This window comes from Phacochoerus africanus, chromosome 14, assembly GCF_016906955.1.
Source record: "Phacochoerus africanus isolate WHEZ1 chromosome 14, ROS_Pafr_v1, whole genome shotgun sequence".
Classification (NCBI taxonomy): Eukaryota; Metazoa; Chordata; class Mammalia; order Artiodactyla; family Suidae; genus Phacochoerus; species Phacochoerus africanus.
The window spans coordinates 2,183,976-2,207,019 of NC_062557.1; the positions used below are offsets into that span (position 1 = coordinate 2,183,976).

A 23,044-nucleotide genomic window follows, 5' to 3' on the forward strand; every position below is an offset into this window, starting at 1 on the left:
GGGCTGGTGCTCACGTGACCACGGGGCGGGGCCCGACTGGAGCTACAGCCATGGGCCGTCGGGAGCCGGTGGGCTGGGTGCTGCTCCTGGCACTGGGGCTCTGCTGTGCGCAAGGGGGGCGCCGCCGGAACGTGCTGCTGATCCTCGGTGAGTGCGTCCCCGCCGACCCGCCGTGGCCACCGCCCTCCACGGACGCCGGTTGTCGCCCCCCAAAGCGCCCACTCGCCCCTCCCTACCCGCGGACAGTGCTAAAGCTTCGTGCCCTGCAGCCCCCGTTGCAGTTCATTCTCGGTCTTCCTTCTTTGCTGCCCCGACTCCTCGTAGTCAACTCTTTGGAGAGGTGGGCCGTGGGGGCCCTGCCCCCTGTGGGGTCTGGAGGGGTCGGCCCCAGCATTCACACCCCACTGCTGTCCCCGGTTCTGACCCAGTGACCAGAACAGCCAGGGCTAACCCTGCGGTCCCCGCCCACATCAGAAGACTGGGCGGCTTTCCAGAACTTGGGAGTCCACAGATGGCAGAGGGAATGCCAAAAGAGGAGCTAGTGCCTCAAGTTCCTGGGGTTCTCATCTTCTCCCTAGCAGTGATAGCCCCCTGTTTGCCCTTCCCTTCTTCAGACCCCAGAACACTGTGGCTCAGTTCTCCCCCTGCCTGAAGGGAGCAGCCTCCACCACCCTGAAACCCCAAGTTCCTCTAGCACCGTGCTCTTCATGCGACTTCCTGCTTGGATGACCCTGCCCAGCTGTCACAAGGCAACCTGATTCTTTCCTCTTTTGAGGTCTGGCTCTTTGCCAGGGTCACTCTTTCTGATTAACTTTGTGGTCTCGGGCAGGCCTTTCAGCTAACTGTAATTTAGCACTCCACTGAGGGCTCCCTTCAACTCCCCCTCCCCTCTGGAGCACTGGTGTAGACTCTGCACATGGATCCACATCCTGGTGTGTGTCTGCAGAGCCCAGGACTGACTACTCATGCCTGCCTGCTAGCATGCCCACCTGAGCATCAGACCCTCAATAGCGCACATGGCTGCCTGGATCTCATGCGATTTATGCCTGCCTGCTAATGTGCTCACCCAGTTTTCATTATGTGCCTATTGGCATTCTCACTCCGGTATCATTCCTGCTGAATATCACGCCCACTTGGGTTATGCCCCCCTGGGCATCACTCCTGCCTGGTATCATGCTGGCTCGGGCATCACTGACCCAGCGGCAGGAGCAGGTCTCCCTCACTCCCACACGCTGCTCCTTCTGAGCCTAGCCCTCCGTGTGCTCTCTTTCGCCCACCTTCCTCAGCGGACGATGGAGGCTTTGAGAGTGGCGCCTACAACAACAGTGCCATCACCACCCCTCACCTGGACGCCTTGGCCCGCCGCAGCATCGTCTTCCGCAATGCCTTCACCTCCGTCAGCAGCTGCTCTCCCAGCCGTGCCAGCCTCCTCACTGGCCTGCCCCAGGTGAGGGTAGCAGGGGGCAGGAGGAGGGCATGGGAGAGGGAGGGCCGTCAAAGCCTGTGCCCACAGGGAACCCCTCTCTGGTCTCCCTAGGGATGTGCCCACCTTCCCTCCCCTACCCCCAGCCTAATGGTTGAAGTGCAGGCTGGGAATGGACTACCCACCTGTGCGTCCTGCTGCGCTACTCTGCGTGACCTTGACTAAATCATTTACCTCTGTGTGCCTTAGTTTCCTCACCTGTAAAATGGGGTTGGAATAATACCTCACTCATGGAATGATTTTGGGATGGGTCAAGCTGATACCCTATACTTAGAGCACACAGCAAGGGGCTTGGCAGGTACTTGTCCAGCCCAGTGTTGAGTCTCATCATGATGTGGTCCAAGGAGCTTGTGCGCCCATGAAAGCTGGGGGGGGTAGGCTGGGGTGCGGGGGCACCCTGGCTGTCCGATGGCGCCCTGCATCATGGCATCTCTGCTGGCAGCATCAGAACGGAATGTATGGCCTGCACCAGGACGTCCACCACTTCAACTCCTTTGACCGGGTGCAGAGCCTGCCGCTGCTGCTGGGCCGAGCTGGTGTTCGCACAGGTGAGGGGCTTCGCGCAGCTTCCCTCCCTGCTCCAGAGGGGCGTGGCCTTGTCCTGAGCCACTGTGGACAGCGTCACCTGCTCTGAGGCCCCAAGAGACCTGGGCCTCTTGGACACATGAGAACAAGGGCCTGGCTGTCCTTGTGGAGGCTTGGAGTGGGGAGAGGGCTACAGAGGCGGGTAGGGGACCAAAGGGGCTCTGGACAGGTCTGTCTCCCCGGCTCCAGGCATCATTGGGAAGAAGCACGTGGGACCAGAGGCCGTGTACCCGTTTGACTTCGCGCACACGGAGGAGAATGACTCCATCCTCCAGGTGGGGCGCAACATCACGCGGATGAAACTGCTGGTCCGGAAGTTCCTGCAGACTCAGGACGACAGGTGCGAGGAGGGCCCTGCCTCTTACTGCCCTCACACAGCCAGACCTCTTAGCAGTTAATACAAGATGCAAATCCCAGAGTCTCTGGTTGGCTTCTTGGAGTCCCCAGACAGCAGGGGGTGTGGATGGGGGAGAAGGTTCCAGACACTCAAGTTGATCTGGTTATCAGAAGAGGGGACGTAGGGAAACTGAGGCAGTGCAGATCACAGGGACGCTCTCAGTTATGGGGAAGTAGGCAAAGCTGAGGGGTGGTTCTTCCTAAAGGACGGGGTTCCCCAGGGCAGAAGCCAGGTGGTGGCTCAATGGCTGACCTGGACCCCAGTGCTCAGACCCACTCTTCCACCTGCAGGCCTTTCTTCCTCTATGTCGCCTTCCACGACCCGCACCGCTGCGGGCACTCCCAGCCGCAGTACGGGGCCTTCTGTGAGAAGTTTGGCAATGGGGAGAGTGGCATGGGGTGGATCCCAGACTGGACCCCCCAGACCTACAGCCCGCAGGATGTGCAGGTAGGAGGGCCCCTTGCCGCACGTCCGGGGACCACCCTTCTGCCTCCGCCTTGTCACGCTGGGCCCCGTGCCCCGCCCATAGGTTTGCAGCACTGCAGGTGTGTAAGAAGAGGCTCTCTGCCTCATTGGAGCCGGGTCCCTGTCCGTGGGGTGGCAGAGAGAAGTGCGAAGATGTGGAATGATGCATCCAGAATGTGTGAATGCTCTTAGGCTAATCCACTCGGGAAGGAAGATGATTTCAGGCCCTGGCGGGGAGGCTGGTGCCTGCGACCCCAGTTTGAGGGCCAGCCATTCTGGCCCCCAAACCTGTCTGTCCTAACCTTGATTTCCACCTGCCTTCCCCACCCCAGGTGCCTTACTTCGTCCCTGACACCCCAGCAGCCCGAGCTGACCTGGCCGCTCAGTATACCACCATCGGCCGGATGGACCAAGGTGGGTCAGGGAGCCCAGACGGTGGACAGGGCACAGCTCAGGCCCCCATCTCGAAGCCAGACATCACAGTGCTGCAGGCCCTCTGGAGCATCTGGCGAGAGTCCTTCCTGCCTTTTCCAGCTTCGGGTGGCCCCGGGTGTTCCTTGGCTTGTGGCTCCATCACTCTAGTGTCTGCCTCTGTCGTCGTGTGATCTTCTCTGTGTGTTTTGTCTGTGTTCCTTCTCTTCACATAAAAACACTTGTCGTTGGACTTAGGGGCCACCTAGGTATTTCAAGATGATCTCTCCTTGACATCTTTGGTTTAATTGCACCTGAAAAGACCCTCTTCCCACAAAAGGCCACACGCGCAGGTTCTGGGTGGACATTTCTTTTAGAGGGACCACCATTCCACCCGCTCTGGGAGGTTGGTGCCTTTATCCTCTCCCTGATGGTGCCATGAGCTCATGGGGACTGCGGAAGGGGCAGGGGGAAAGGGGAAGCCTGTTCTCTCCCCGCACCCCCGCCTGAGACCATTCCCGTGAGTCCCCTGGGGCAGACAGGAGGTTCTAGGAAACACAGAAATCAGCACGTGTCAGGTGACAACTGCACGGGGGCGGGGGGGGGGGGGGAACCTGGCCGGCTGCCCTGGGGGTGGAGGGGGCGTGGGTGGAGGCTGTGCAAGTCCGGCTCCAGGACAGGGCTGTGGGCAGAGCGCTGGGTGAAAGGCTGGGCTGCTGGGGCAGGTGGCCGAGGTGAGTGAAGGAAACAACAGCTCGGGGCCCAGCGGCCGGGTGACGAACGAGGGAGCACACCCCTGCCGGTGGCTGAGCGCTGCCCTCCCGTCTGCACCCGCAGGGATTGGACTCGTGCTCCAGGAGCTGCGTGGAGCAGGCGTCCTGAATGACACCCTGGTCATCTTCACATCTGACAACGGGGTCCCCTTCCCCAGCGGCAGGACCAACCTGTACTGGCCAGGCGCCGCTGAGCCCTTGCTGGTGTCGTCCCCAGAGCACCCGCAACGCTGGGGCCAGGTCAGCGAGGCCTACGTGAGCCTCCTAGGTAGGACCCTTGGGCTCATGCAGCAGGGCCGGGTGGGGGAGGAGGAGGTGAACGCAGCGGGACCACCACATCCCGCCGGTGCTCCCCACCCACTACCTGGCGGGGTTGCTGCACCACCTGGGCGAGAAAGGGACGGCCCCCCCCCCGTTCTGCAGATGCAAAAATGAGGCTCAGAGATGTGAAGGTTGTAGCCCAAGGTCCCACAGCTGCTAGGCAGCAAGCTTCGCGTCTGGTCCGGGCGTCACTGCCTCCGAGCCTCTTGTCTTTCCACTGGCTCACGGGGGAGCATCGGCTCCCTGGAGCCCTCGCTGGTACCCAGACCCCACCCCAGGGTGTCTGATACAGTAGGTCTGGGGTGGGGTCCAAGGATTTGCACTTCTGACAAGTTCCCAGGTGACACTGGTGCCCCTCGACCCTGCCTTGATGGGTCAAGGCAGCAGCGAGCTTGGGCCCCTGGGGCTCAGGGCTCACGTCTCCCTTTGGCTCCAAGGTCGGGAAGTGTTGTGGCCACAGCACAGAAGAGGACTAGCCCCTCCATGGGGGCTTCCTCACTGACCCAGAAGATTTTAGGAGGATCCTGGGTAGCAACAAATTGGGGCCTCTTGTTATACCATTGAGGGCATCACGGCCCGGAAGGTGCCACAGCCATGATGGCTGGGCCCATGGCCACTTCCGGCTGCTGGTGATTTAACGTGCCAGGCGGCCCACCAGCCCCGGGGGGCTTGGACGCAGCCCTTCTGCTGGTGGACTCTGTGCGGCTGAGATGCCCCCTCCTTTCCAGACCTCACGCCCACCGTCTTGGACTGGTTCTCCATCCCCTACCCCCACTATGCCATCTTTGGCTCCAAGACTGTCCAGCTCACCGGCCGGTCCCTCCTGCCAGCCCTGGAGGCGGAACCCCTCTGGACCACGGTCTTCGGCAGCCAGAGCCACCACGAGGTCACCATGTCCTACCCCATGCGCTCTGTGCAGCACCAGGACTTCCGCCTCGTGCACAACCTCCACTTCAGGCTGCCCTTTCCCATCGACCAGGACTTCTACGTCTCACCCACCTTCCAGGATCTCCTGAATCGCACGGTGGCTGGCCAGCCCACGGGCTGGTACAAGGACCTGCACCGCTACTACTACCGGGAGCGCTGGGAGCTCTATGACCGGAGCCGGGATCCCCACGAGACCCAGAACCTGGCTGCCGACCCGCGCTATGCCCAGGTTCTGGAGCTGCTTCAGACCCAGCTGGCCAAGTGGCAGTGGGACACCCACGACCCTTGGGTGTGTGCCCCTGACGGGGTGCTGGAGGAGAAGCTCTCTCCTCAGTGCCGGCCGCTCCACAACGAGCTGTGAGGCCCTTCCCACCCCCATGGTGGGGGACCCGCTGTCCTGTGTCTGTGCTACATCCCAGCATAAGAATTCTGGGGGGACCCAGCACAGTGCAGGCTCCCCAACCTGTGACAAGGCGTGGGCCGTCTGGGCAGGAGGGGTCTGGGGACCCGCAGGCAGAAGGGGCTGGGATGTGGGGCTTCAGAGCCACCTGGATCTTTGGAACCCAGAGATGTCCCTGTGTCCTTCACTGGAGAGGAGACAGGCTTCCGTGTGGCACCAGGGTGGCGGGTGGGTGCCAGCCCCACCAGTGTGGGGCAACATGTGTCTGTCAACCCTGGTTGGGCGGGAGGCTTTGAACAAAGCTTGGGCTCTTCTCCCTCACTCTGGGGGACTCCTGACCCCCTCCCCCAGGTTTCCACGAGGCCGCTGATCTTGGAGGGCTCCCCGAGTGACGAGTTTCATCCTGGGGTCTGCGTGCACAGAGCGCGCCCTTCTTTTTGAGAACATCTCAGGATGAAGATGCTGCTGCTGAAAGCTTGAACCCCCCTGGGTGGGTGAATTCTGCTTGGATGAACACGAGTCTGCGACACGGGCTCATGGAGCTCTCCAGACCTGCCCTGTCTCCAGCAGCCGGAGAGCAGAAGCCCTGCCTGGGAAAACCTGAAAGGGGATGCTCTCCCCTGAGTGGGTGGGCTCCCACTGCCCTTCCCACCCCCACCAGCTCCATCCTGTGGAGTGTCGGGGCTGGGGGAGCCACAGGCCAGAGCATTGTAAAAGCTTTCTATTTTAGTAAAATATACCGAAGTTCATTTTCTAAATTTGCTTGTCGTGGGGGCATCAGTAAGGCCTCTTCTCTGTCCACACGACCTTCTTCTGTTCGTCTGTGATGGCCAGGCGCACGCAGCCGAGCAGGGCGTCCAGGTCGCTCCAGCCGTCGGGGGCCAGGGTGCTGTACAGACAGGGTGCTTTGTCCAGCTCGCCCTCCTCCTGCCTCGCGGCCTCCAGGAGCTGGTCCTCCGTGGTGCTGAACCGCTGCAGGGCCTTCCTGCAGGCGCCAGAGGCAGGAAGGTGGCTTAGGGAGAGCCTGGCAGCAGCCTCCCAGCCCAGGGCCCCAGGAACGCGCTGCACCAATGATGCAGCAGCTGCTCAGACGCCTTTGGACACGAGCAGCCTGCTGGGAGCGGACGTGGTGCCTCATGAAGACAACAGGACTTGGGCTCTAGAGGACCTTGCACTGATGGGGGGCGGGGTCACGCTTACAACCGCAGTTCTCAGATTATAAACGCACAGCAGCATGTCTGGGTGTCCCCGGCTGTGAACTAAGTAGTGGTTTCAGTCTGTGTCATCCCCTTACACGGATGGACTGTTAGCTGTACCCCAGGAAACGTGTGGCCTTAGCTGGGGTCAGTCATGACCTAGGGCCTCCCCTTACTGTCCTCTAGGTTGTTCCTGCGGGTGGGCTGCAGGACCTTTCTCCTGGGAAACTCCTCGCGGGCTCTCGCCGTGCTCGCCATGGCCTTACGGGCAGGGCGGCGGGGGCGGAGCCCCAGGGGTGCACCTACCTGAGTTTCTTTGCCACCTTCTCGTTGATGGAGATGTGGAGGAGGATGGGAAAGATCCGCATCCTGTGCAGGACACAGACTCTGTCCAGCCGGACGTCCAGGAGGGCGTGGGTGTTCTGGGGCGGGGAGGGGGAAGTGAGTCAGGGGAGCCCGCCCCCCGGAGTGAGGCTGCCAGCGGACACGCAGGCCTCGGGTCTGGAGCAGCTGGGAGAGGACCCCACTCAGGCGTGAGGGTGACCTTTGGTTCACCTGGGACCGCGGGATTTGCACGCTACGGGGATGGAGGGAGATGCAGACCCTGGGAGCAGGTAGCTCCATCAACCTCCTTGGGGGCTTGGAAGGATGGGGGGGGCCATCCTGCCCCTGGCTCACGGCTGCTTTGTGTCAACAAGAAACTTTGTAGTTCACAGGGAGTCTCTCTGCATGTGTTGTTTGAGCCCTAAAATATAGTGTTATATCCATCTTTTTCATCCATTTAACAAGGGTTTGTTAAACACCCCCTGTGCTGAGGACCAGGCTCGGGGAAGTTAAGAGGCTCCCCCAAGGACATCCGGACCCCAAGTGGCAGAAACAGTGTTTGGTCTTTCCTCGAGGGAGCTGCATAGACAAGCACCCACAGGCCCTTCCTGCCTCTCCCACCACCTACTCTAGAGACACAGGTCCCCGTACCCCTTACCTTTTCCATGAGGGCCTCCACTGCTCTGCGGGTCACACAGTAGCGGCCACCGGATGCCTCCCTCTCCTGGACGATGCCCCCTCTCTGGCTGGATGCATCGTACTCCTCTTGGCTCAAGTGCTCTGAAAGCGATGGTTGATGGGGACGTCATGCCCCCAGCTGCTCCCTCGGGATCCCGGGCTGAACACGCGGCCCCCACGGACCCCGGCCAACTCTATAGACCTGACCCTGCTCTTCCTGCTCGGAGTCCACGCCCTGCACATTCACCCTAAACCGTCCGCAGCAGTGCTCAGTCAGTGAGTGCCAGGATGTGGGCGGAAGGAAGGGTGGAAGGAAAGGAGGTGGGGGTGGGCAGACGTGGATGAGCCCCCTCCCATCACTTCCCAAGCTCCCAACTTACGTGTACAACTTCTTACCCCAAGTTCCTCCGTCCCTTAAATCAGTGTCTCAACCAGGAGCAACTTTGCCTCCAAGGGACACTGGGCAATGTCTGAAGACATGTCACACTGTTACAACTGCGGGGGAGCAGGTGTGCCCCTGGCACCTCACAGGTGGAGGCCAGGGATGTTGTCACTCATCCTGCGATGCACAGGCCAGCCCGTGCCAGAGCATGATCTGTCTCTAAGAGTCATTGTGCCCAAGCTGAGAATATGTGAAAACCCACCCCTGCTGGATCGACAACTACTGTGCAGGAAAGGGAATTATATTCCATAGCCTATGATAAACCACAATGGAAAGAAAACATATGTATGTGTGTATGTGTATGTGTGTGTGTGTGTGTATATATAAACTGAATCACTTTGCTGTGCAGCAGAAATTAACACACCATTGTAAATCAACTACACTTCAATTTTTAAAAAGTAAATAAACCCAGCAGACTTTTCCCTTCCTCCTGAACAGCGCAAACTCTCCCAAGTCAGAAGTGCACGTCCCTCCTGCTGGCCTCCACCCCCCGAGGCACCCCCAGATCCTGGCTATCCAGGCTGCAGACAGCTCTCGGGGCTGCCTCCTCTTCCTTGGTGTGGTTGGCCGCCCACCCCCTCTGGCCCCAGGGGTTCCGGTGGTCTTTAGCTCATCTGCCAGCCCCAGGCCAAGCCCTTCTCCTGTCCATCTTCTATCCTGCTTTCAGAATGGGCACTCAAAGATCACGCCTGACCACGTCCTCTTGACCATTACATAGCACAGCACATCTAGGCGCCCGCTGCCCCCCAGCGTGCCGTCCGTGCCTCAGTGCCTTTGCACATCCTGCTCCCTCGGCCTAGACTACCTTGTTCTGCGCTCAAACTCCTGCCTGCCCATCAGACCACAGCCTCGTCCCCTCTCCAAAGAATCCCTCTGGGCCTCCTTCAGAGCTTAGATGGGTCAGCGTGCCATGTCTTTAGGGGTCTGTCTTCCGGGGAGCAGAAGGACCCCTGAGGGCCCCTTGGCCTCTGTGCCTCTAGCGTGTCCCCCGCCCCCCTCCACACAGAGCCTGGCGCACAGCAGGTGCTCCCTGGAGGCACTGCATGGACTGCACTGGCTTCCCTCTGTCCCCTCTGTGAACTTCAGGAGTGAGAGACAGGGCCCGATTCACCCTCAGGTTGTAGCCTAACTCTCCGTGGCAGCCACCAGCCAGCGATGGGTGGATGGATGAAAGCAAGGGTCTAAGTCCTGCTCTCCAACCAGCCAAGCCACCTTTCCTGCTGAGGAGAGACCCTCGGGCCCTTTCCAATGGGACCCAGGATTCCCACTGGCCCTGTCCCGAGTGGCTTTGGGCCATGGGTGGAGTCCTTTGGTTATGCGACCCCAGTCAAGGACAAGCCTGTCTGCCAGCAGTAGCTGCACTAGATGGAAAAACAGCCTCCCAAAGCCCAGGTCCATCTGAAGCCTCAGAATGGGACTTGGTTTTGAAATAAGTCCTGCAGGCGGGATCAGCTAGGAGGAGGCCACACTGGGGCAGAGGGGCCCTGAGTCCAATAACCGGCTCCCTGTAGGGGGTCATGTAAAGAAACACGCAGACAGGGAGGCAGAGGTCTGAGAGAGGCAGCCCCAGGCCACCCGCAGTCACCAGCAGGGGCAGAGGCAGGCAGGGCCCCCCCCTGGGGCCTGGGGGAACGCAGTCTGCAAACACCTTGACTTTGGGCTTCTAGCCTCCAGAACCGCGAGAATAAAGCTCTGCTGTTTGAAGCCCGCCGCTTGGCGGTCCTTTGTTTATGCAGCCCCAGGACCCCCCTCGGGTCACGCCGCCCTCCTGAAAGCAGATACGGCGCCTGCTGAGGACCGTCAGTGGGGCTCCCAGGTGAGAGCCTACCTGCTGAGCATTTCTTAAATCCTGGGAGGAGGCACAGCTTCTCACTCAGGATCTTGCCGACCAGCCTGGGCACGAAGAGCACCGGCCGGGGCTGGCTGGGCCTGTGGGGCTGCACCAGGGTGTAGGGTACCAGGGTGAAGCAGCTCTCGGCCCAGAAGCACATGGTGGAGGGGTCTGTGGGAGGGAGAGGCTGTGAGCTGGCTGGGCACCAGGCTGCAGCAGCCCCTGCCCCGGGGCTGCAGCCTGGCCCCTGCAGCTGGGCCCCCACCCGACAGCCGTGCATGCCACCCCCACCCTGCTGAGTCCTCTGTTCCCTGCATTCGGATGCCCTGTGGCTCTCCAGATTCGCCTTCAAGGGCTGTAGTTTAAACCCTTTTCCTTGTTTGGCCCACCTCCTTCCTCTTGGATGGCCTGGAAGCTTCCTGTGCCTCCTCCCTCAGCCCCAGCCCCAAGGGCCACACGACCCCCGTCTTCCCCCCCCTGCCCAGCCCCTGCTCTTTCCTGGTCATTTAGGTTCTGTGATGTGCTCAAAAGGCTTTCCAAGAAGGAAATCGACCTTCTTCCAAACTCCCTTCCACCCGTGTCATGGCACAGTTTTACCCGCCTAAGCCTCAGGCCCACGCCAGCCCCTCAGCAGCTGTCTGAGGGCCACTGGCTTGCACGGTGCGGGGCATTTGGAGAGCGTTCAGGCCTTGCTATCTGCAGGACTGCTGTCTGGAGGACTGGACCAGAAGCTTCGGGCTGTCTTACTCGGGCAGGTTACAGATGTAGGAGAGTAGTTATAGGACATTACAGGTGTGTACTAGCTCAGGTGCTCTCCACAGGGCATGATTCTTTTTTCTTTTTCTTTTTCTTTTCTTTTTTTTTTTTTGTCTTTTTGCCATTTCTTGGGCTGCTCCCATGGCATATGGAGGTTCCCAGGCTAGGGGACTAATCGGAGCTGTAGCCGCCAGCCTACGCCAGAGCCACAGCAACGCGGGATCCGAGCCGTGTCTGCGACCTACACCACAGCTCACGGCAACACCGGATCCTTAACCCACTGAGCAAGGCCAGGGACCGAACCTGCAACCTCATGGTTCCTAGTCGGATTCGTTAACCACTGAGCCACAACAGGAACTCCAGGAAGGGCATGATTCTTAAGACGCAGAGTCTGGCCTAGATGGGTGGCGTCACCCTGACCAACCCCAGTAGCTCCAGAACACCCTCACCAGCCCCACCCACCTCACCTTCTCCCTGGCTCGGGTCCGACTGGCCCCTGTCAAAGGATGACCGCAGAGGGCTGGCCTCGGTTCTGTCCATACTGATGATACGGACTAACTTCTGGGCACCCCCAGAAGCCTGTTGGATGAGGCAGAGAGGACATTCACACGGGGCTGGGGGCCCGGCACCCCACCTGAGCGGCAAATCCAGGGGGATCTCTGGACCCCCCGGGTCAGCCCTGCGATCCTAGCCCCTTGCTCAGGGATGGCTGAGTGTTCTGTGCCCGGCCTCAGGAGGAATAAGGATGGGGTGCAGATGGCGGGCGCAGGGAGTGAACCCGGAAGAGGGCAGAGGGAGCCTGTGACGTGTCTGCACACGGAAGAAGAGCTTGCAGGCTGGGTGCAGTGTGCAGACCCAGGGGACGGCGTGGAGGGCACGAGGGCGAGAAATGCCAGGCCACCCCCTCGGGCGGCAGCTGCACACTCTACCTGGGACCCCCCAGCCAGTGCCCACCCGTCCTCTACCCCAGCCCAGGTGGGGCTGGGACCTCGGGCTGGAAGGAGGGGTTGTTTGGGCCCCTCCCTCTGGATGATGCGAGCTGGGGGAGGAGGAAGGCCAGGCGAGAGAGGCAGGGCCCACCCAGCAGGACCCCGCATCCAGGACCTCAGCCAGCGGGGGAGGTGCCACCTCACCTTGCGGGTGATGGTGCTCTGATGAGCCATGTCCTGGATGAGGGCGATGAGCAGCTGCTGAGCCCTGCACAGGGGAGGACGCCCGGCTCAGCTGCAGGGAGGGCTGGCCAGGAGAGGTGGGCCCCTGCCCAGGGCTCCGGGACACCCCCCGCCCTAGGCCACAGTTCTCCAGCCCAGTGGCTGCTACCGTCCCCTGGGGCCTTAAAAAAAACCCTGCAAAGTCTCAGCCCACCCCTGGATGCTAACTGAACCGTAGATGGTGGACCAGGGTGACACTGTGTGAGCGGGCTCAAGGCCATCACCCAGGCCTCGCTTCTCCAGTGTGGCCTGAGGACTTCAGCCTGGCGCCACCCAGAGAGTGTGCTGGAAGTGTCGTCTCAGGCCTCCCCCTGCACCTGCCCAGTCTGGCTTCCAGGTAACAGGATTTGCAATGAGGCTGGAGAGGCGCTGAATGAGAGGCCATGCTTTGTGCCCTGCGGGTGAACTAGAACATGGTGCTGAGCAGGCAATTTTGCTCCCAGGGAGAGTGACTGGCTGTCCCACTTGGCCCGGGACTGTGGGCTCCCCCCGGACATGGGGCTTTCGGTGCTAAAACCAAGACGGTCCTGGACACCCCAGCATGATGGGTCACCTACCCCACCGGCCGTGTCTGGAGACCTTTTTGGTTGTCACAACGGGGGGTGGGGGCACTACTGTGGCAGGACACTGCTCAACGTCCAGTGCCCGGGAAGCCCCCATGGCAGTGAGTGAGCCAGCCCCAGATGTCCGAGTGCTGAGGAGGAGGACCTGGCCTGGAATGCTCTAATTGCTCTAGGGCCGAGAAAGCCCACCCAAGAGGCGAACTTGGCAGGCAGCACACTGGGGATCCACTTCTTTGGGGGGGCCCCACTCTCTAGCCCTGGGCAGTGGAGGGAGCCTTGGGAAGACAGTTCCTCCCAGGCAGGAGGGGACCTTCCCCCAGGCGAGGTCCCCCTGGGCCGTCTCCAGGCCCTCTCTGGGCCATGGAGCCCATGACGACGGCTCACCGCGTGTAGTTGGGGATGGTGCCGTGTTCGGTGTCCTTGGTGCTGTAGGGGCTGACGCGGTGGGCGTGCCAGCAGCTGCCACCCTGGAACAGGGTGTCCGTGACGTGCAGAATGTCGTTGCACTGCACCTGCAGCCCCCCCTCTGCCCGCCCCTCCATGGCCAGGTTGACCCGGATGTAGAAGGAATCCCCTGATGTGGCCACTTTGGCCTCCAGGTCCTGGACCAGCTTCTTGTAACCTGATCAAAGCAAGCATGAAGACAGGTGAGCCCAGGGCGAAGGTCCCCCTGGAAGACGGCTCAGCCTCGGGGGCCCCTGCAGCGTGGGGCAGAGCCTGGCTCTGCCGTGGGCTGGGAGTGCTGGCATCGGCAGCCCTGGGGGGTGGGGGAGGGAGTGTGTACCCTCCATGTTGACCTTCACAGACAGGCAGCAGAAGCCATTCACCCTCCGGAGAAGTCCCACGGCTCGCTCCAGGGTCATGCCCTCCAGGACGGCCTTAGACAAGGGCTCCATGGCCTCGTAATCCACCTGAGGGCAAAGCAGGAGTGTCGCCTGTTGACCAGGGTTCTGCAGCTGTGTCGGGGGCAGGCATATGCCCTGTGGGAGGCCCACTCCTTCCTGGATGCCCACAGGCCCCCATCAGAGCCCTCATGCTCGGCCCTGTTTGGGACCCCTTGGTGCAGTGCCTCCACACCTCCACCCGAGATCAAACCCCAAGATCACCGCCGCGTGCCACATTTCTGCTCTCCAGCACGCTCCGTTCCAGAGCATCCTGGAGCAGGGCTCTCAGCTTGGGACTAGCGACATTCTGGGCCATCCCCGCCCTCCACTCACCAGAGGCCAGGGCACCCCTCCTCCCCCCATCCTTTCCCCAGCTGTGAAATCCACAGGGCTCTCGTGCCCTCATTCATTCTCAGTGCTGGTTTAGCTCAGGAGAGTATGTATGATGAAAAGCATAAGGTATTTTTTAGTGCTGTTAGAAAGAATTGGCCCCATCCTGATATCAGGCCTGTCATAAAAGGGACCTGTTGCTTTAATCGCAACATGAGCTGATAACTGAGAACCTTGAGAGGACGGTTAGAAGCGTGACAGGGATTTTCGGTGGGGTGATGCTTTCATCAGGAACTCCGAGTGTGAGCATTCAAGGCACATGGAAACCCACGCGGCGTGCGGACTCGAGGGGGAGGCCTGGGGCTCCTCAGGACTCCTGACCAAGGCTGCAGCCCCTCCTGCACCCGCTCCGTGCTCGCCTTCACTCCCTGTACCCCTACCTACCCCGGCAGGAATGGGGGATGGCTGTTCTGCGAATTTCTTATTATTCTTTGAAAGCTTGAAGTTTAGTATTTCTGCTTTTCAGCTACATCGAAGTCACCTCCCCGCCCGAGTTCACTTAATGGCGATTTGTTACATTGCACACTTATGTTTCTGCAGTTTAATGAATATTTTACAGTTAAAAAGTTTTGAAATGCCCCCAATGATTAAAATGATGAATTCTATTATGCCATTTTAACACACACACTCTCACACACACACACACACACACACACACACACAGTGATAAGAAGATCATTACAGTAAAAACAAAACAAAAAAAACCAAAAAACCCAAACAGGCTTGCATCAAAAGATCCCTGCGTCAAGACTGCTGCACCCCAAAGCCCTCTCGGCCGGTGCCCAGTCCAGCAGCAGCTCTCAGCCTCACCCTTCCAGAGCGCAAGGATGTCGGGGTGAGAAAGGTACAGGTTTGACCGGAGTCACCAGGGCTGTCCCCTCAGAGGAAGGCAGCCTGGGTTACCCGCCCCTTCTGCTGGTCGCACCCCCGAGAGGATCTCAGGGGCTTGGGGGCTGTGCCACACTCACCATCACGATCTGGGTGCCAGGGCGCAAGGCCATCTCGTCTGCCGCGGAGCCCGGGGTGACCCGATGAATGAAGATGCCCGTGAGGTTCCCGCCGATGACACTTATCTGCTCCAGCAGTGCGTTGCCCTGGAAGGCCAGCACCGTGACCTGGCTCAGAATCTTGCGGGCTGGCCTCCGCCGCACAGGGACACTGCTGCAGGAAGGGAGGGACAGGTCTTGTGCGCCCTAGAGCAGGAGGTCAGGCCAGGCCCTCTCCCCCTTGCCCCCCCCCCCCTCTAGCCCAGCATTCTGGAATTCTCCTTCCCCAGCATCAGAAAGGCTGTCATCTCCCAAAAGTGATAGGACACAGTTCTCTGCTCTGCCACCTGCTGGCCTCGGCCCCGCCCTCTGCTCACCTGGCGGAGAGGTAGAGGTCCCCAGAGAACGGCTGCAGGCTGCCCTCGGACTCAGGAAGGTCTAGGAGGAAGTGGGGGCTTAAACACCAAGCTGGGTTAGCCCCTGAGGTCACCCCACTTCTGACAGAGCTTCAGCTCACCCATGGAGCCCCATGCCCACCCCCCTACCTGTTCCATCTTTTGCTGATGTAGAACCTTCTCTTGCCCTCCCTTCCTCAAGGCCTAGGACCTTGAGTCACCTCCCCTAAAATATGACTAGCTGCTGGAGAGCTGCATCTGCCAGGGTCTGACCTACATCACGTCCTTTCGTGATGTTTGAATGTGTTACCGGCGTTTTACAAGATAGGGAATCTGGAATCTGGAAGTCTGACTTCAGTTGAGAAATCAAATCTGGTGTAAACTGGGTCTGTGTTTCTGCGTGGCAGCCATCATCAGCACTGGCCATCAGCTGCCTCCTCTGTCCCCGGGGCCACGCTGCTGCCCAGCTAGCCATGGCAGGGCCGAGTTGATATCCCTAGGACTAGATGTCCCCAGGGTCTCTCCGAGACTTGTATTTTATTTTAATTTCTTTTTTTCCTTTTTTTTTTTTTTTTTTGTCTTTTTAGGGCTGCGCCTGCCTCATATGGAGGTTCCCAGGCTAGGGGTTAAATTGGAGCTGCAGCCGTTGGTCTACGCCACAGCCATAGCAGTGCAGGATCTGAACTGCATCTTGGACCCACACCACAGCTCATGGCAACACTGGATCCTTAACTCACCGAGTAAGACCAGGGATGGAACCCTCATCCTCATGGATCCTAATCGAGTTCATTAACCCTGAGACATGGTGGGAACTCCCAAGACGTATTTTAATATGCAGCCTGTGAGGCAGATGGGGTCCTTCCCCCCAACCCCAGCTCAGGCCTCCCTACAGGTGAGGCTGCCCGCCTGGCCTCCTGCACTGCTCACGAGAGTCAGAGGGCCATCAAAAAGCCAGTGGTTGCCGGCTGCGGGGCCAGCTCGCACGCACTTGCACTCGTGCCTACATTCAAAGCCAAGAGAAATGGTACACTCCTGATGTATCTGAGTCCATTGCACTAAAAGTGTGTGAACGTGGCTGTTACCCAGAGCACGACAGAAGGAAAATGAAGAGCAATGCCCCTCCCTGGTCGTGATCTCACATCCAAGTCCGTTATACCTGGGTTGGAGCTTCTCAGCTGATCGCTGTTATAAACAAAACAGCAACGAATTTGCCAGAGGTGAGATTTCTAGTCATGTGACCCACAGAAAGCCTCCCGCCTCTGGCCCTAAAGGCGATGCCAGGCAGAACAGTGTGGGCGCGCACGCCCCCTGGTGGTCAGGGGGTGAACTCCAGCTGGGATGCTAAGTGCTTCCTGTGTGCAGGGCTGTGGGAGGCTGCCCACGAGGGCCCTGTGCCTCAAGGAGAGGGGGCCACTTAAGACACAAATAGGAGGAATGAGCCAGAGAGGAACGGGAACGTCTCAGGTGCCAACACCCAGGAAAGATGCTCCCAGCAAGGCCCGTCCCCTCTGATATCACTGGGAGGCCCAAGTGTCCACAGGCCAGAGCAAGGACATGTGTGTCCGGAGCTATCTAAACATTTATGCCAAGCTGGCCGTGGAAGTGAATGCAACTCCCTTCACCTTGAGGTGAAAACCAAAGGACACCCAGGAAGCACAGCACATCTGGACGCTGGTCTGAATGGCCAGGCAGTCTGGGTTTTCCCAGGGGCCCAGGTCAGGGCAGCAGTCAAGTTCACTCCTCTCTGCCCATGCCCTGGAGAGAGACGGGGTGTGCCGCCTGCCTCCCTGAAGACCCCTTCATTGCCCTTTGGGCTCTGCCAGCCCAGCCTGCGGGTGGTGGGGTGGCTGCAGAGGCTGCAGGATGCGCTCACCTGCCCTGTCTACGATCTCATAATCCAGGTCTGCATCACCCGCCTTGGCGCCAGGGGGTCCTCCCTGGTCCACCTCCGGGATGTCTGGGCAGCCGCTGCAAGGCATGAGAAGGCAGAAGTCAGCGTCACGGTGAGCTGCCAGGGAGCCCGGGTCATCAGACCCCATTAGCAGCCCCTCTTCACCTGAAAGACCAAGGGTCTTCCCGAAAGTCCTCTGCCGCCCGCTTGTACAGGGACTGCTGGCTGGGAGGCACAGGGCTGCTGGAGCGGAAGCTGTCCACCAGCTCTCGGCTGGACGTGGCGCTCAGGTCAGACCAGAGCTGAGATTGGAGGAAGTGGGGCAGAGGTTAGCACGGGGCTCACATGGACACCTCTCCTGCTGCCCCACTTAAAGGGAATGATGATATTAAGCCACAGCCTTCCACTGACAGGCAGAGGAGGCAAGAAGGAGGGGAGGGAGGCACTCAGAGCCATGTCTCACTGACGGAGCCCCTACCGTGTGCCAGGCAGTCTATTAGCTGCTTTCCACATAGACATGCTTTCCATGTATATACATATCGTACATATATATATATACACACACACACACACATATGTACATATAATACATATAATAAGCACACAGCAGCTTTGTATGGGATCTCAGGTCCCAGAACAGGTATTGAACTCGAGCCCCAGAGGAGACGTCCTGAATCCTGACCGCTGGACCCAGGGAAACCCCCACTGCTTTCCATATTTTATATCACTTAGTTCTCAAGAAGAACTTGTACAGTGGGTGGCGTTGCCCCCCTTTCCACATAAAGCAGCTGAGGCCCCGGGTGTGGACCACGTGCTGACCGCATGTACCATGCAAGCACGCAGAGCGAGGTGCTGCAGGACACGGCTGTGCGGTGCAGCTCGAGGTGGAGCCCCTCCTCACTTAATAAGCATTTCTTCAGCCTCTACTGTGTGCCAGACCCCCTTCGGTCCTGCCAGACGAGGGCGCGCCTGGTCTGGCCCCAGCAGAGGCGGAGCACCGGCCATACCTCCACAGAGCTGCTGTCACTGTCATCCCGCGGGCAGAGGGCGAACATGCGCACGAGCCGCTGTTTCCCCTTCGGACCAGGCTCCTTGGCCCCGGCCTCCTGCTTGGGCTGCCAAAGACCCAGGGGGGCTGGTTAATCCAGGGATCGTCCTTGGGACACTCTTGGGGTTGCTACCTAGGTCCAACCCTGTCTCCAGCCTCTCGGGAGCTCGATGGAACGTTTACGTCCCTCCTCCCGGCCAGGGACCCCTGGGGATGCGGGAGCTGGTCGCCAGGGAACAGGCAGCAACCAGCTGGGACTGCATTTCCTTCCTTTGGGATACTGTTATTCTTTCCTGGGTTACAAATAATATGTCTCCGTGTGTAGTATATCTGTATGTTCCCCACATAGAATATGGGGAGGGGGGAAACGGGCCGATTAGAGAGGAGAATAAAAGTGACCTGTCTGCCCACACTCAGCACAGCTAGTGGTTTTCTGTCTGCTCGTCAACCTGTTTCCTATGCATATGTATGTTTGGACCACGTTTGGTTTATATACATGTTTGACTTACACACATTATTTAAATGTTTGATTTGTGTATATAAATGCGTAGATTTGGAACATATTTGATGTGGTGGTGAGGGGGTGGGGGGAAGGGCTGTGGCCCCTACACAGGGAGGGGAGCGTCCGGCTCTGCCTTTTGCCCACGGTCCCTGGGCACCTCTGAAGGGTGCCGCCCACCCACCAGGGTGCTTGGAGCTGGCGCTGCGAGACCATAAATTAGAGATTTTATGGTGGTTTTGGCTCTTTGAGGATGTGGCTCCCTTCATGCCAGAAACCATCATTTGGCCCCTCCGTAGCTGACTTTCGGGAGTCCCAGGAAGACAACAGCCACCAGAGCAAGTGGCTGCCTGTACAGCCTCAGACCCTGCTTGCTTTCTTCATCAACACCACGCTTCTTCTGCTCAGCTACCCCTTCTGTGAGGTGCATAATGTTATCATAAAAGGGGATGCAGAAGCAGACTCACCTTGCCCACCTGGGCACCTTCAATCTCTGACCACATGGTCCGCTTGCTCACAGGAGCCAGCGTGGTAGATGGAGCTGAATCTGGTGGTGCCGGCAGGGCCCATGTGCCAGCTCGGTCCAACCCCAGCACAGCCCGCATCCTCCCAGGCAGCACTTACCCCCGGGGGGGACCTGGAGCAGGCCTGCAGCCGCTGGAGCTGCTGGCGCAGTTCGCAGACCTGGTCCGTCAGTTCAAACACCTTCCTGCGGAGGGCGTCCTTCTCCGTCAGGTTCTGAGAAATCTCCATCTGGGCTCCGTCCCTTGCTGAGTAAGCCTGCGGGCCAGACAGAACAACTCCCAGAGCATAAAGAGGCTCCACGACTCGGGGACCCAGACAGAGAAGGGCCCCGGTTTCCGACCTGTGTTTATCCTGGACTCATCTGCTGTGAACCACACACGGCTCATTCCGAGACGCACACTCAGCACTGTTTACATTTCAACGAAAGCCGTGTGTTGTAGTAACACCCAGTAGGTGGGGTGCACACCCCGCCCCCAGAACTGAAAGGAGGAAGGCCAAGGTGCTGTGAGTGTGGCAGCAGATGAAACTGCAGGGACTGAGGAGAGTGACCCCGAGTCTGGAACCAGCTGCCAGCAAGGACGAGGGAGCCGGCACCTTCTGGCCTCCGAGTGCCCCCAGCCCGGCCCCCAGGCCACCCGCCGCCTCCCCCGGGTACCTGGTCCCGCTCCTTCTGCAGCTCCACCACCTGGCCCTGCAAGGCGCTCATCTTCTCCTTGTAGATCTCACAGTCCACCTTAGTCTTCTGGAACTGCAGCAGGGTCTGCTCCTTCTCTTCCCAGTACTGGACAGGGGGGCACAAGCACGGTCCACGATGGCCAGTGCTCTGAGGGTGGGGCTGAGGATGGGTGGGCGGAGCCTGGGGGCTGGGGGAAGACCTGGTTCCAGGGGAAACTCGGTGGACGCATGTCCTAAGTGCTAGATTCCAGGTGCGTCTACAGAGCAGCTGTGCTGATTACATTTTAATGTGGTCATCAAAATACGCATGGGTGGGCGTTCCCCAGTGACTCAGAGGCTTAAGGATCCAGAATTGTCACCGCTGTGGCTGTGGCTCAGGTTGGTGCTGTGGCATGGGTTTGATCCCTGGCCCCAGAACTTCCTGAGGCCACAAGGGTGACCAAAAAAAAAAAAAACCAACTAATTGTGTTTTGTTTGTTCCAAGTCCCAAAACGCATGAATAATTTCACGCACCTGCCTCACTCTCTTCTACCTGTTCCTCTCTCCTCCCCTTTCACAGCAACTAAATCCCAGCTCTCACCCTGGGGCTCCCACGCCCTTGAAATCACTCTGTTTTAATCACTTCTTTGCTGGGTCTGTTTTCTCACCACCCCGCAAAGTAGACCTGACTGTGAGTTGGTGCCCAGTCCAGCTTTGAGGAAGGAATAAGCCAACAGGCCTTTGCATCTGTTAGGCAAAGTGGGGCTTCAGCTCACTGCGGATTGAAGGATCTGCTTCCCCACCCAGCAGCCCGGCCCCTGGCCTCAGCCGGGAAGGGTCACCTGCTTTCGCTGTCTCTCGGCAGCCACGGCCCGTTCCCTCAGAGAGTGGATGCGGTCCACCAGCTCCTGCCTGCTCTCCAGGGCCTCGTCCAGGTTCTGCTCCAGAATGTCCTTCTCCACCTGGTGTAGAGACAGGTCAGCCCAGGGACCCCGACGTCCCCAGAGGCCCGGCCCCGGGAAGCATCCTCTTCTTCCAGCCCCGAGGGCAGGAACCTTCAAGGCAGGGGTGTGGGTGGATTTAGCCTTATACCGCACACTAGGCAGCAGCACAGCCAAGGTCAGCAATCCAGATGCGGAACATGCGTTTCTGCTCCCGGTGCCTGGCCAGGACCCTGTCCAGGAAGCCTCTGGGGGGAGGGCTGCACCTCCTCCCTTCCGGCAGCCTCAGCCTTCGACACGCCCAGCAGAGCTTCCAGGACAGACCCAGCAGGTGGGTCATTCCTTCCTCACGCTCACATTTAAGAAGGATGACACTGTTCAGGCCATGTGATGGCCGTGCCAGGGCGGTGGCCGGCCCATACGCCCCTTGCCTGTCTGCTGAAGGACCAGCGCAGGAAACTGATATTGACGGAAAGAGGTTGAGGAGGAGAGGCAGAGGGGTTGCATGATTCCGGGGCTTTGGCCTCCCGAACTCCTCTGCATCCTACAATCCCACATGGACAGGGTGACAGAGCAGCTCGCAAGCAGAAAGCCCCCCTCCCACCAACCCTAGAGCTAATCCTGGCTGTGTCATCAGCCCCAGGACCACTGGCCAGGAAGCGCAGGGTCTGGAGGCCTCGGGCTGCGGCGAGGCCCGGGCAGCAAGGGGGACCCCGGGGGCGCCGGGCCGGGACGCACCAGGCTGAAGGTCAGGGAGCGGAGCCTCTCGTTCTCCTCCTTCAGGCGGCTCAGCGCCTCATCTCCAGGATCCAGGTCGCTCGTCATCTTCAGGGACCGTTCTCGAAACTCCCGCTCACAGGAAGAAGACATCTTCTCCCGCTGCAGCTCTTGCTTCATGAGATACAGCTGCCGGGAGGACATGAGGGGAGAATGGGACGGGCGCTCCCCCGAGGGCGCGGGAGCCCTGCGTGCTCTCCACCCTTCGCCGTAGGTCTGAGGCTGCTCCCCCCGCCCCCAAGACGTCCCTCTCCTGAGATTCCAAAATCCCCTAAAGGGTTTTCCCTGATGAACAGTCCCCGTCCCTGCGGGAGGAGAGATGCGTTTTAGCCTGGCCTTACAGAGGAGGTGTAGCAGTCACGTCGCCGGGCTGGGGTCCCCTGGGACAGGACAGGACGGGAGCCCCGGCAGCAGGCTCTGGATCTGATGGCCAGTGAGGCCAGGGCGTGGACGGCAGTAAGCCCCCTCCGGGCCGGCCCTGGGGAGGGGGAGTTTCCCACAAGGCAAACCCAGGAGGCCTGGATGTCCCGAGGGACGGGAGGCTGCGGTCCAGCTGGGATCAAGAGGGGGAGGAAGAACATTTGTGGGTGGACTCTTCCCCTCCCGACATCCAGTTAGCAGACTTTCCGTGAGCCATTTACGGCCTTCCTGCTCTGGGCTCATCACTAGGTTAGGCGCAGCCTGCTCCCCAGATTCAAAATGAAGATACGCAAGGAAGAGGCCTAAAACGGAAAGGAAACTAAGCAAATGAACCTTCTATTCCCAACTCTGATGTTATAAATAAAACCAGTATTCTGAAACCTTAGCAGTAGTAGTAGTAGTTTGAAACCTTTTATTTCAAACCTGTTATTTCTAACTAATACCATCCCTAATTACAACGAAGGGGGGCTGGGCGGAGGCAGAGAAAGAAGGTGGGGGTTCAGCCACAATAACCTAGGAACACAGTATTTAACTACGAGCCTCAGCCTTGCACAAGGCGGGGTGGTGGCCGGGGAAGGACTATAAATCCTAGTTTTGCCCATCGCCCTGGTGTGGGAAAAGCTACTCCAAAACGATTTCAGGGGACCTGCAGGACTGAGCGAGTAAGAAATGTGTTAACGTGGGAGCCGAGGGGTCTCAGGGAGAAAGGAGCCCACAGGTTTGGACCTGGAGCAGAGAGGGCAGGAAGGAACCTGGGGGATCGACTGGCATTCGAGGTTTGGGGGTGAAGTCACGATTTCTAAAGGATGTGGATATGCATACCTGCATGCCTATGCATACCTGCATGTGCACATCTACACGTGTATTTATG

At 59.4% G+C, this 23,044-nt stretch overlaps 2 protein-coding genes across 7 annotated transcripts in view; one reads left to right on the forward strand and one right to left on the reverse strand.

The window, feature by feature from the left end:
- The first annotated feature begins 10 nt into the window (after positions 1–10).
- Positions 11–6,520, forward strand: SGSH (N-sulfoglucosamine sulfohydrolase). 2 transcript variants are annotated; one of them, XM_047757423.1, is made up of 9 exons: positions 11–147; positions 1,287–1,447; positions 1,926–2,031; positions 2,258–2,408; positions 2,756–2,912; positions 3,263–3,344; positions 4,179–4,382; positions 5,164–5,651; positions 6,114–6,520. In XM_047757423.1, the coding sequence occupies exons 1-9, from the start codon at positions 51–53 to the stop codon at positions 6,201–6,203; spliced, it is 1,536 nt and encodes a 511-aa protein (XP_047613379.1). In that variant the 5' UTR covers positions 11–50; the 3' UTR covers positions 6,204–6,520. The 2 variants fall into 2 exon arrangements, with proteins under 2 accessions (XP_047613379.1, XP_047613380.1); XM_047757424.1 differs by having other exon boundaries at positions 5,164–6,520.
- CARD14 (caspase recruitment domain family member 14) overlaps positions 6,469–23,044 on the reverse strand; it is a 29,579-nt gene continuing 13,003 nt past the window's right edge. Inside the window, exons 6-22 of one of the 5 annotated variants that reach the window (XM_047757419.1) lie at positions 21,715–21,882; positions 20,878–20,997; positions 20,037–20,162; positions 19,481–19,636; positions 18,317–18,424; positions 17,475–17,617; positions 17,292–17,386; positions 15,401–15,461; positions 15,006–15,195; positions 13,548–13,674; positions 13,148–13,385; positions 12,123–12,186; positions 11,457–11,568; positions 10,231–10,404; positions 7,941–8,062; positions 7,265–7,380; positions 6,469–6,747 (exon numbers count right to left, since the gene is read on the reverse strand). In XM_047757419.1, coding sequence (XP_047613375.1) covers positions 6,540–6,747; positions 7,265–7,380; positions 7,941–8,062; positions 10,231–10,404; positions 11,457–11,568; positions 12,123–12,186; positions 13,148–13,385; positions 13,548–13,674; positions 15,006–15,195; positions 15,401–15,461; positions 17,292–17,386; positions 17,475–17,617; positions 18,317–18,424; positions 19,481–19,636; positions 20,037–20,162; positions 20,878–20,997; positions 21,715–21,882 — 2,328 coding nt within the window. In that variant the 3' untranslated portion in view covers positions 6,469–6,539. Of the gene's footprint in view, positions 6,748–7,264; positions 7,381–7,940; positions 8,063–10,230; positions 10,405–11,456; positions 11,569–12,122; positions 12,187–13,147; positions 13,386–13,547; positions 13,675–15,005; positions 15,199–15,400; positions 15,462–17,291; positions 17,387–17,474; positions 17,618–18,316; positions 18,425–19,480; positions 19,637–20,036; positions 20,163–20,877; positions 20,998–21,714; positions 21,883–23,044 lie in introns of those variants that run through there. The other 4 variants (XM_047757420.1, XM_047757418.1, XM_047757422.1 and 1 more) reach the window with 4 other exon arrangements.

Bases quoted from the DNA above. Each gene is read 5' to 3' on its own strand.
- SGSH (XM_047757423.1), top strand. From the start codon at position 51: ATGGGCCGTCGGGAGCCGGTGGGCTGGGTGCTGCTCCTGGCACTGGGG. The intron at 148-1,286 runs GTGAGTGCGTCC...CACCTTCCTCAG, and splicing joins GAACGTGCTGCTGATCCTCG to CGGACGATGGAGGCTTTGAG. The intron at 5,652-6,113 runs GTGTGTGCCCCT...CCCCTCCCCCAG, and splicing joins GGGACACCCACGACCCTTGG to GTTTCCACGAGGCCGCTGAT.